The sequence below is a fragment of the Anastrepha ludens genome, chromosome 4 (assembly GCF_028408465.1).
Source record: "Anastrepha ludens isolate Willacy chromosome 4, idAnaLude1.1, whole genome shotgun sequence".
In the NCBI taxonomy this organism is placed as follows: Eukaryota; Metazoa; Arthropoda; class Insecta; order Diptera; family Tephritidae; genus Anastrepha; species Anastrepha ludens.
Window position 1 is genome coordinate 45,947,674 of NC_071500.1, and position 11,988 is coordinate 45,959,661.

The window sequence follows — 11,988 nt, forward strand, 5'->3', positions numbered from 1 at the left end:
ATCACGCCATCGACCATAAACAGTTATGCACATTTTGCGACGTCGACTATCACGAGCAGCGCTGCCATGCTGCCAGGCCAGCAAGCCGCTGAAAACGGTGGTAGTTTTTTTTCGCTGCCGTCGTTAACTGCGAGCGCCGTCTTTGCGCCAACGTATTCAATAAAGGGCCAAACACACGCTACACTAGGTAATTCTGGCGTGCCGTTTACATCGTCGTCGATAATTTCGCCCCCTGTTTTTAATAATTATAACAGTATTGTTCATGGTCCTATGCCAACAAATGACTTAAACAATTTTTCATTTTTAAACAATTCTGCAACAGTACCACGGAAGTTGCAAGATTTACCCGAATTTAGCGGCGAGCCAGAAGACTGACCAATTTTTTATACAGCCTACGTCCAATCGACTTCAATGTACAACTACACTAATCTGGAAAACAATCAACGGTTGCAGAAAGCTGTTAAAGGAGAAGCGCGGGAAGTGATTAAATCGCTTTTAATTCATCCAGACAACGCCAGCGCCGCCATAGAGCAACTCCGTTTTCGCTTTGGCCGACCCGAACAATTAATTCAGAGTCAGCTACGTCAAGCGAGGGATTTGCCTAATATTTCGGAGAATGCATTGTCCAAACTGGTACCCTTTGCCACTAAAGTGAGAAACCTAGCAACATTCTTACAGTCAGCGAATGGACAACAACACATCACCAATCCTACGCTATTAGAGGAACTATTAGCTAAGCTTCCTATGAGTAAGAAACTGGAGTGGGCCAGAGTCGCCGCCTCAATACAGCCGTATCCGACAATTGTACATTTTAGCGCTTGGGTAAGTGAACTTGCTAATCTGATATGTACAGTGCAAGACATCGACAATAAAGATCAAAAGCGTCGTGCGGTGTTACATACATCCGAAAAATAGTGTCCAGGTTATGCAGGTGTAACTCCCGTTAAGTGTCCATTATGCCAGGAGCAACATAAACTGCAAGATTGCCGTCGTTTTTTAAATGCTGCAGTGTCTAATAGATGGGAGTTCACGAAGAAACATCGCGCTTGTTTTTCATGCTTGAACGTGGGCCATAACATGCGTAACTGTCGCCGTAAAAAGCTTTGTTTAGAAGAAGGATGCCAGCGTAGACACCACAGTTTATTGCATGAGGCCAATGCTATTACGCCGACCTTAAGTTTATTAAAGGAAGAACAAGGTGACGTACGAGGAAACGTGTTGAGCTGCGCAAACGTTAGCAGCACTAAGCCCAAGTTGCTCTTTCGTGTGCTGCCGGTAACCTTGTATGGCGATAATAAGCGCATCGATACGTACGCCCTATTGGATGAAGGTTCTTCAATTACGATGTTAGACAGTGATTTGGCCAAGGAGTTGGGAATACGCGGCCGTCGACATTCGTTAGATATACAATGGTTTGGAGGAAGAACAGCCCAAGAGTCGACTGAGGTTTTCAATATTGAAATTAGCGGTGTTGGTAAAAATAAGCGCTACCTACTGCGCGACGTGTATACCGTAGCTAATCTAGGTTTGCCCATGCAGAGTTTAAGTCATGATGATTTAAAGAGCAGTGACAAATCAATTTCGTCTCTGCCTCTCCAGCCATATTTTGATGGTGTGCCTCAACTTTTAATTGGAATCGATCATGCACACTTAGGCTTGCCGATTGACATAAAAGGGATTAGTGAGCAAGGTCCGTACGCTTGCAACACTAAACTAGGGTGGGTAGTTTTTGGTCCAACCAGTCGTGCGTCGTTAGCAACCCGCTCTTGTCTGTTTTTACGTACCCAAGAAATGCAAGAAGAAGAAGACATGCGTCAACTTGTGTTCGACTATTTCAATATTGAAAGTCTTGGCGTTAGATCTTCGCCACCTGTCGAAAGCAATGATGACGTCAGAGCTAAGATGTTACTTGAAGGCACAACTAAACGAGTGGGAGGTCGATTTCAAACAGGGCTATTATGGAAGGACGACAGCATACAACTGCCCGATAATTATACGGCTGCTCTACATAGGCTTGAAGGGATTGAGAGAAAGATGAAACGCGACGAAACGTTCGCAACCGCGTACAAAGAGATCATTGATGGGTACCTAAGTAAAGGCTATGCTCGAAAGCTTACGCCCAAGAAATCGAGTATGACTTCATCCAGGAAATGGTACCTCCCACACTTCGGTGTCGTCAACCCAAATAAACCTCAAAAATTACGCCTTGTTTTTGACGCAGCGTCTCGATTTGAAGGGGTATCTCTGAACTCCAAGTTATTGAAGGGACCACAGCTCTACATATCACTACCTTCGATTTTATTTAATTTTAGAACGCGTGCAGTTGCAGTTTGCGGAGATATTAAAGAGATGTTCCACCAGGTAGCTATACAGCCAGTAGACAGGTGTGCACAGCGTTTTCTTTGGCGTGATGGCGAAAATACTAAGCCACCTGAGGAGTACGAGATGCGAGTGATGATTTTCGGCGCCGCGTGCTCGCCTTGCTCGGCGCAATATGTCATGAGGCTGAACGCCAAGGAGCACCACGAAAGTCATCCTCGTGCAATTAAAGCTATTTTTGATCATCATTATATTGATGATTTTGTTGACAGTTTTGATGGAATTGAAGAGGCCGTAGATATCTCAAAGCAGGTTCGTGACATTCACAGCGATGGTGGATTCGAGTTACGTGGATTCGTATCGAACTCAGAGAAGGTAGTTAAAGAATTAAATGGTAGTACGGCAACGAAACAGATCGCAGTCGCTGAGAGCACAGAGAAGGTTCTTGGGTTATATTGGGAGTCAGCAACTGATAATTTTAAATTCAACCTGAAGTTCCATCGCATTGAACAAGCAGTAATCACAGGCGAAAGGAGTCCCACAAAAAGGGAACTTCTTAGTATTATTATGTCAATATTCGACCCGTTGGGATTTTTAAGTCACTTTACTGTTGCAGCCAAATCTCTTATGCGTGAAGTATGGCGTCGTGATGTCCGTTGGGATGAGCCCATCCCAAATGATGTGAATATAATATGGGAAAGGTGGCGCCAGCAGATGCACAAAGTAGCGGGATTTCGTGTGCCGCGATTCTACTTCCCACATGGTGCGCCTTCGGATTTGGAGCTGCATGTGTTCGTTGACGCTAGCGAAGAGGCCTTCGCTGCTGTCGCCTACTGGAGGTCAAGAAAGTCGACTGGTGAAGTTGGTGTTACGTTAGTTTGTGCGAAGACGAAGTGCGCTCCACTGAAGGCCGTAACCATTCCACGCCTGGAATTACAAGCAGCCGTCCTGGGTGTACGTTTACGAAAATTGATATTGGAAAATCACCAAATACGCCCTGAACGATGCTTCTTATGGAGCGACTCCAGAACTATCTTGAAGTGGATTGGAAGCGAACATCGATGCTACAAACCGTATGTGGCGCACCGCGTTGCAGAGATTTTAGATGGGAGTGAAGTTCGCGAATGGCGATGGGTGCCAACGAAAGACAATGCAGCCGATGATGCGACAAGAAGCCATGGGAGTGTTGATTTCTCACTAAAATCTCGCTGGCTACAGGGACCGAATTTTCTGAGACGTGATGAAGAGACGTGGCCTGCTGAAGAAAACATCAGCAAGATCTTTGTGGAAGCAGATGAAGAGCTCCGTTCTAAATTTTCTTTAATTGCCAACAACTATATTTTTATAGATTACAATCGTTTCTCAAATTTACTTAGATTAAAAAGAGCAGTAGCGTGGGTGCTTCGATTCATAAACCGCTGCCGTAAACGGGAGCTAAAATATCTGGAATATGGACTTACTGCTGTTGAACTGGAAGCCGCGGAGCACCTATTATGCCTACGCGTTCAATCGGAATCATTTACTTCAGAACGCAACAGTATCGAAATTGGTAAAGCCATTCCAAATGACAGCGCATTAAAGCAACTTTCGCCATATCTGGACGACAGGGGGCTACTTCGTGTACAAGGGCGCATAGATGCAGCTAGCTTCTTACCGTATAACATCAGAAGACCGATCATACTGCCGTATGGACATATATTTACGCATCTGGTCGTTAATTATCACCATTGCACAATGAAGCACCAGAATCACGAGGCGACTATAAGCAATATACGTCAGAAATACTGGATTCCCCGAATAAGGCAAATGCTACGACGTGTAATAGCCGGATGTAAATATTGTCAAGTCAGGAAGACAGAACCTCACGCGCCTATGATGGGTCCTCTACCAGAGGATCGTTTGAAGCCCTATGTACGACCATTTACTTATACGGGACTGGACTATTTTGGGCCTATTTCGGTTACTATCGGGCGGCGAACTGAAAAGCGTTGGGTCGCGTTGTTTACGTGCCTCACCGTGCGCGCAATCCACCTGGACATCGCCCACGACTTATCAACGGATTCCTGTATAATAGTTATGCGCAACTTCATGAATCGGAGAGGGGTTCCAACACGTCTACGATCTGACAATGGGAAAAACTTCATCGGGGCCAACGAAGAAGCGAAACGTTTTCCTGATGTTTTTGACACTGAGCGAATACAAAATGAATTGTCAACCAAGGGAGTTGAATGGTTCTTCAACTGCCCCGCCAATCCATCTGAAGGAGGAATTTGGGAAAGAATGGTGCAGAGCGTTAAAAGGGTTCTTCGACATTCATTAAAAGAAAAAGCGCCACGTGAGCATGTCTTACAAAGCTTTCTGATAGAAGCGGAAAACATAGTAAACTCACGTCCATTGACGCATCTGCCCATCTCTCCCGACGAAGACGAGCCATTAACGCTTAACCACTTCCTGATTGGTGTGGGTAATATCCCTAAAACTCCAACGGCCAACTCTCCTGGTGAAAAGATACCTTTATTACGCAAGCAATGGCTCATTGCACGAAGCCTAAGAGATGCATTTTGGAAGCGATGGGTACTGGAGTATCTACCAACGCTAACCCGAAGAGTTAAGTGGTGTGAACGAACCGCGCCTCTTAAAGAGGGTGATGTAGTATTTATTTGCGATCCGAATGTGCCAAGGATTCAGTGGCGACGTGGTATTGTTGAGCGTGTGTACACTGGCGCAGATGGTGTGGCTCGGCGTGCGGACGTGCGTACGGTTGGTGGACTTCTGCAACGAGCGGTATCTAAATTGGCAGTCCTGGATCTGGAAAGTGGTGAAGCTGATCGCTCCACGGGGGTGGGGGTGTTGACAAATGATATTTACAATTTGTAATAAGTAGAATTACAACCCTGCTTGTGAACCAAAGTTGCGCACTCATTCTTCTTCGTTCTATTCTATTTTTCATTTGCATACGATCAGTCGAGGAACGAAGAAGAAGGGGTGCAAAACTGCGGTAAGTTTCTATATTTTATTAAAATACATAATGTACAATATTGAATTAAATTTCAGAATAAACCGTTCTTTGCCATTGAGTTAGTAGCAAACCCCTTTCATCTCATCGTAGCCGCGACAACAATATTAAACACTCTGAAGCGCCTGGGATGTTATAGTTTTTTCTGACGAAAAAGAAAAAAATTCGACTAAGATCAAAAGACCAATCGCAGAAATGACCAGTCATTGTTATGGTTTTTGGTGCTGTAAGCAAAGGGCATGCCAGGCCACCGCACTTCATCACTCGAGGACTTCGAGTGAATTCTGCTGCATATATCGAGGATTTAGAGGCAGTAGTGTCGCGCTGGATCGATAGTGCATGCGATGATAGCACATACATCTTTCAGTAAGACTTTGAGATTACTAGATTACTATGAATGTAGGGGCGTATTTGACCGTGAGGTCAATAATCATCTTCATAACACCATTTCTTATCTAAAGGTTGCAATTAGTACCGTTATAGTACGCTGAATATGAATAGGGCGCATCTGATTTGGGCATGCAGTCGTTTCTGGACTAAGATCGAGGAGGCTGTTGCAGTTAATGGAAATTTTATTGAATGATTTTATGGATATATAATAAGTTAATGTTGTGTAAAAAAAATCATGAAGTTTCAGTAAGTTTTGTTCAAAATAAAAGCTAATTAGTTGTATTCTCAAGTTGTTCTCAAATACAGTAGGCACCCTGTATATTTCATTAGAATTAAAGTCATGTTGCATAGCTGATTCTGAGAATATTACCTTTGAATTTCGCAGCAAATTATTCGAGTTAATAAAATTATTGTAATTAAATTATAAATAATAGTCAGATATTGAATTAATAAAGGCTATTTCGTTGACATTCTTCACGTTTTGGAGAGGTCCAGTACTAAAGAGATATCCTTTAATTTGTGAAATAAGGAGGCACTGCCCATTTTTGTATAAAAAAAGGAGAAGAACGAAAACACGGAAGTGAGTTGTTTCAGCTTTTGGCAAGTTGTGTGCAGCACCAGCCACTGATACCCTTAAATTATGGAATTTTTCGAGCGTTGCCTTCCACAAGCCATGCACATACAGCCTCACACTACCCTCCGCGCGGAAACTTCACACAGCGCTGATACGCATTGCATTTTTGCATGCCAACGCGTTCAGCATTACACCGTTGTACTTACTTCATATGTATACAGTTACATATCAATGTGTATATTTACATATTTGCACCCACATTTTTCAAATTTATTTTGTTTTGTTGCCTTTTTCCATAAAAATGTGATATTTAATTTAACAAGGTAATTATTCAGCCGTTTAGTGAAGTATTAGCTTGCAGTAGCAGTACCACTAAACCTCCTTTACCACCAAAAGTTGCGTGCATCAGCGTCAGCTGTGTGCGCGGGAGTGGCCTTGCTACATGGTTAGTAAATTTTCCACCTCTGTTGCACACGTCACACAAATACTTGCGCGTTGTAGTGACTCCGGCGTGCCTTTTCTGCCCCGTCCGTAAGCAGAGGGTATTGGGCAGCAAAATAAACCAAACTAAAATAAAATTAAAAATGAAATGAAAACAACAACAAAAATTTGTTACACACTGCATCCGGTATGCTGTTCTACACTTTCGCTTGCCTCCGCTACAACTACCACATTAACGTTGTACTATGCTGAATGATTTATTATAACTTCGACGCACCCACGCGCCAACGAATGGATAAATGGATATAGTATTCCTAGTTTATGAACCCAGTAGGAACTTCTCAGTAGTAAAAACTAGCTCGATATTCATTCGAAGGAGATCGTAACAAAAAGATCTGAGACAGTACTTCTGAAAACAAGTTCAACCATATACGCCCCTTTAGATTAAATAGATAGATTCTTTATGAAGTGTGCATTTCGACCTGACGGTCTTTTGTGCCCTTTAAGATTCTTGCTCTGACATGTTGAGGAGAAAACTAGGGCATATATTAACATAATTAGACTATCTGCACTATCTGTACAATATTGTTCATATTTTGCCCATCGCTCTATTAAGCTTGCTGAGGCTTTCAAAGCATTGCACTATTGGCCACATGATCACCATGTCCGGAGCGCCTCATGACCATTTCAGTCGAAGTTGTAAAAATGAGGAGGCACTCCTTTATGAATGCCTTTTACTACAAAGAATGTGCTTTGCAATTTCGAGAACTTGGACAAATGATGCAAAGATTTTCTTGGAAAGAGCCGTTTGTATTCGCCAAAAGATCGAAATATTTTAAGGAGCTGTAGAGAAAGGTCTGTGACAGACTTTCCTTGAACATCACAATGGGCTTCTGTAGGCACTGACCTAACTTTTGATAAGAGCAATACTTTCAATCCCCTTTCACTTAAATTTAGTAAGTAGTCCTTCTATATGTTTAAATAAGACTAGATGAACGATGTACCTCTCTCTGTAGAGCTGATTAAACATTAAAGCTTTCTTTGTTATTTTCCTATTTGTCGTCCACCAATCGAAAACTTTGACACATGCGATCAACTCTTCCGGTAGATGGAGCTTATACTATCCAAATTTATGAAAGAGTAATTTTTTCAGAATTGACGCGTACTCTGCTTCTTCAACTCTTCAACTTTTATGGAAGTCGTAGTTGCGAGTGGTTATAAGAAGACTTAGTTTAAATTTGGTTAGAATGGTTGCCCAGGGAGAGGGCACATTTAGACGAAGAAATCAAATTCATCCTTTGTGATACCATTGCAAAGGAAATAAGGTGAAGGAAACCGATTGGACGAACGAAGGGAGAGGTCAAGGTGGACGGGATGTAGGGGGATTGAATATATTTGAATTACAAACGATTACTGAGTTCCGGTTGCATTAACCGCTTTGTGCTGCTGATGAAGTTTCTCAGATTTTTGATATCAAGGCCTGCTACATCAGCAGACGTAGGAAAGAAGTCAGAACCAAAATACCTTAATCTTAGCCCCGCGAGGGAAGGGCAACTAAGGAGAAGATGTTAAGACGATTCTACTTCATCCACCATACAGCTAAAGGGACTAGGAGTAATTCCAAGTCTCACATCATGTAAACCTCGCAGATAGTGTCCATCTACGAAATTCGAGAACTGAGATTTTGTCATACTCAGAAGATCTTTCGGACACCTCCGATCTACAAGTGACCAGAAGGATTTCGCAACACTACAAGTTTGTGTTTGCCCAGCGCTCGCTGAGCTCATGCGAAACCTATCGTTTCAGTAGTAGAGGGCAGGCGGCTAAGGGGATCCCAATCCACTCCTTTTCCGGAGAAACTACCTAACATGTCCCTTGTCAGGCCAGCTCATCCGCCTCGTGGTTTCCCGCAATATCGCTATGACCAAATATCCAGATGGGCTTTATGTCAAAGAATTCGGATGAGATCAAAAGGGAATCCAGACACTCCCTTAGGAGACTTAGGTATAAAGACTGTATATCATTAATCGTTTTATAAAGTCTGGTTTCTACATGTACGTTGAAAATTAATCAGCTTCATGGTATAACATATTACATTATTTGAAAGAGTTAAAAAAATATGTTTTAATCAAAAGGGATTCTAGTGTATCAAAGGCGTTTAACATATCTTCTCTAGTCCTTTGTCTAACAGCTACTTATTAATAGAAAAATTTCAGTTAAAAAAATTGGAGTCTAAATTTCTTTGGATCGGTATTTTCAGTTTAATAACGCCGTGCTACAACAATTTTGTACTTTGAAGATGACACAGTATTGTAGTTGTGCACTTCCTCCATCCGCGGACTGGAGTTTGAGGGTCGTGTTAGGGCAATCTTTCCAAGACAGGATTGGAATGAGGGGAAAATCTCCACCGAAGCTTGCACCTCTGTCTTCACTGATGGCTCCAAGATGGAATCGGGAGTGGGAACCGGGGTTTTCTCTAAATCACCCAATTTATCTATCTCCTTTAAACTGCCCAATACTGCTAGTATTTTTTAGGCAGAAGTAGGAGCAAGGCATGTATTAACAGTTTCTCCGATGGTCAAGTGGCGATCAGAGTCTGACGACGCCGTGGTACAGAATCAAACTAGTAAACTCTTGTAAGAAGGAGATCAAATCTCTTGGGGGTGCAGCTAATATTTCTCTGAACTGGGTTCTAGGACATAGGAACATAGAGGGAAATGAAATTGCTGATGAGCTTCCAAGGAAGAGGAGTTGTTAAAGGGGAACAACATAAATTATTTCCCGGGAAAGCGCAGGAAAAATGGAGATCTATTTCTTCATGTGCTATTTCGAAAACCTTTTGGCCCCAGTACAATGTACGAAGGACTCAGAAAGTCTCGGGGACTCCATGCCATTCGATTTCAAAACTTATAGCTGTGTTCACCCGCCTTTGGACGATCGGATCACACGCGGAAGAGCTAGGTTTACCATTTATCCCCCTTTGCAGAAACTGTGGGGACTTTTCAGAGAAGGAGACTGTTCAGCACGATTAAGGTCACTGGGTGCTCCTTTCCCCTAATCCCATCAACCTTCCCCATTACATCAACAGCTCTGGTTGGCTGCTGATATTTGCCTGTTGGAGGTCTCTTAATAGTATCAAAACGGCGGCGTAGTGCTACTTGCGGAGTGCCTGTGTGGTACTTCAACCATTTCCCATACCTACCTACATAAGACGGTAGTAAGCTTCGAGTTCTAAACGACGAAAGTATAAAATTGTTCCCTTTTCATATTTTCTTAACTTTGAAGAACTTTGGAGTTTTTGGCGGTTGTTTTAGATTTCACATACCTACGTATGACTGCGCATTACCACAAAAAAACTAAGCACCAGCATACACCCTAGGTGAAAAAATCCTCAGTTGTACAGATTTTTCCTACTGAGTATTGAGTCGTATGCAGAATAATTTCTACAGAGCTCTTAACAGAGTTTAGCTTGTACTTTGCATACTTGCATCAATGTTGCTATTGTGCTAACTATTATTACTGTTGTAACGGTTTCTTACACTTTTGTACTATTTCAACTGCTATTATTTCACCCGATTCTAAGCTCACAGCTCATCGTTACTGCAGCACTCTTCCCAAAACTTGTTTGCCTAACTTTTACTCTTCCAAGTACGCCCCACACTGGCATTTATGATAACAACTCTTTGGGCACACGTAGCGCATAATCATATATATATGCTCACACACATATACACATACTTACTATTTTATGTACTTTTCAAAGTGCACTTGATAATGGTTGCCAAAGACTTGCGAATTTTGAATTGTGCAGCAGCCTTTTTGGTTTTTGTTCTTCCGCTTTTTTGTTTTCCTACAACTTTCTACTATTTCTGTGAGTAGTGAAATAGTATAGTTTTTTTGCGTAACAAAACATTGCGAAAACATTAATTACACTTAGTGTGGAATGAAGTCAAGCTTAATTTAATTTGCATATTCAGTTAATAGTTTCGTTTCCGATACTCCGACTCTCCGTCTCTCAGCCGTTGCAGCTGGTGTTTGACATTAGACGCTTAGTAGATGTTGGTAGTTTCCCATAGTTTTGCGACAATTTCAGTCAAGTTTCTTTATAAAAACTTCCGTGGGGAGAGCAAAAAAATAGCTACCGCAAAGGGCAATGATAAATCTGACCGCATGGATTCCTTTAAAAAAAATTCGTACAGGACGCTCCCCTCTTTCATTGTTTTTATTTTTAAAAGTTCCTACGAACCACTACGATCCATGCCTGGCCAGAAGGATGTACCTACCTTACGCTCGCTGCGTTGACGCGAAACCTACTTTACCAAGCGCAGACCATAGGTTGTCTGGAGAATCCCAATATTATCAATTCGTGGAATAACACCTCTCAAATCTTTGTCTATCACCCCATAAGCTTCCGGAAATATCTGTGTGAAGAAGAAATTTTTAACTTTAAGTAAAACAAAGAAAACAAATCCGCCCCATATAAAATTTGGTCTTACTAAAAACTTTGTCGAAGAGTTCAAAAAATTACAGCGCAGCATTTAAATATTTAAAAAAATTCTCTAAATTTCTGATGATAAAATTAAATAAGAACTAAAAAACTTTGTTGTTTTAGCTTTCACAATAAGAGATGCCGTAAACCATAGAGATTAACCTACCCAAAATCGGCATTAATAGTTTTTCGTCGAGGGGCCAAACTATTGAAAAAAAATGGCAATAGAAACGATAGAATATTATTATAACAGGCACCTACTGCTATCCGGGGGTGGTTTTACACACAAACTAGTTTCCCAGAAACATCTAGAAAGAGGAAATAATGCCGGAATGTCAAGTTCAAACTTTACCTGGACTAACTTTTTTGAAAGGAAGGAAATACAATTAGGCGGGGAAAGAAAAAAGTTATGCGGCGCAGGTACGGGGTATCTACCTAATTTTTCCGGCCGTCGACTTTTAAATTCATTGTGGAATGTTCACTTAAATGAAGTAAAAAATAGAAATTAGTAAAAAAATGAATGTAAGATTTTTCGTGAAAAATACTTTAAGTGAATCTATTTATCTATCTGTATTTAAAAAAACCTATTCCGATTACTTTTGGAGGAGAGTGATTTAATACTTATGCTGTGAAAGTCAAATACCCCCAAACTGCACGTGAAAAGGGAGATTTAGATTCTATCCCGATAGCCAAGCGGCTGATAGTGCGCTCGAAACTAGCTCGAGAATGCCTAATTTTCCATATGACCGCCTTCAAATA

General features: G+C 41.7%; 1 protein-coding gene across 1 annotated transcript; it reads left to right on the plus strand.

Moving 5' to 3' along the window:
* The first annotated feature begins 411 nt into the window (after nucleotides 1-411).
* Nucleotides 412-5,196, plus strand: LOC128861814 (uncharacterized). Its single transcript, XM_054100190.1, has 4 exons — nucleotides 412-822; nucleotides 916-2,084; nucleotides 2,313-3,625; nucleotides 3,668-5,196. The coding sequence occupies exons 1-4, from the start codon at nucleotides 412-414 to the stop codon at nucleotides 5,194-5,196; spliced, it is 4,422 nt and encodes a 1,473-aa protein (XP_053956165.1).
* Nucleotides 5,197-11,988: the final 6,792 nt, after the last annotated feature.

What these genes read in the sequence shown, in the direction of transcription:
- LOC128861814 (XM_054100190.1), top strand. Translation starts at nt 412, where the DNA reads ATGTACAACTACACTAATCTGGAAAACAATCAACGGTTGCAGAAAGCT. An exon ending in TTGTACATTTTAGCGCTTGG is followed by an intron (nt 823 to 915) that starts GTAAGTGAACTT and finishes TCCGAAAAATAG; the next exon opens with TGTCCAGGTTATGCAGGTGT. An exon ending in GGAAGCAGATGAAGAGCTCC is followed by an intron (nt 3,626 to 3,667) that starts GTTCTAAATTTT and finishes ATATTTTTATAG; the next exon opens with ATTACAATCGTTTCTCAAAT.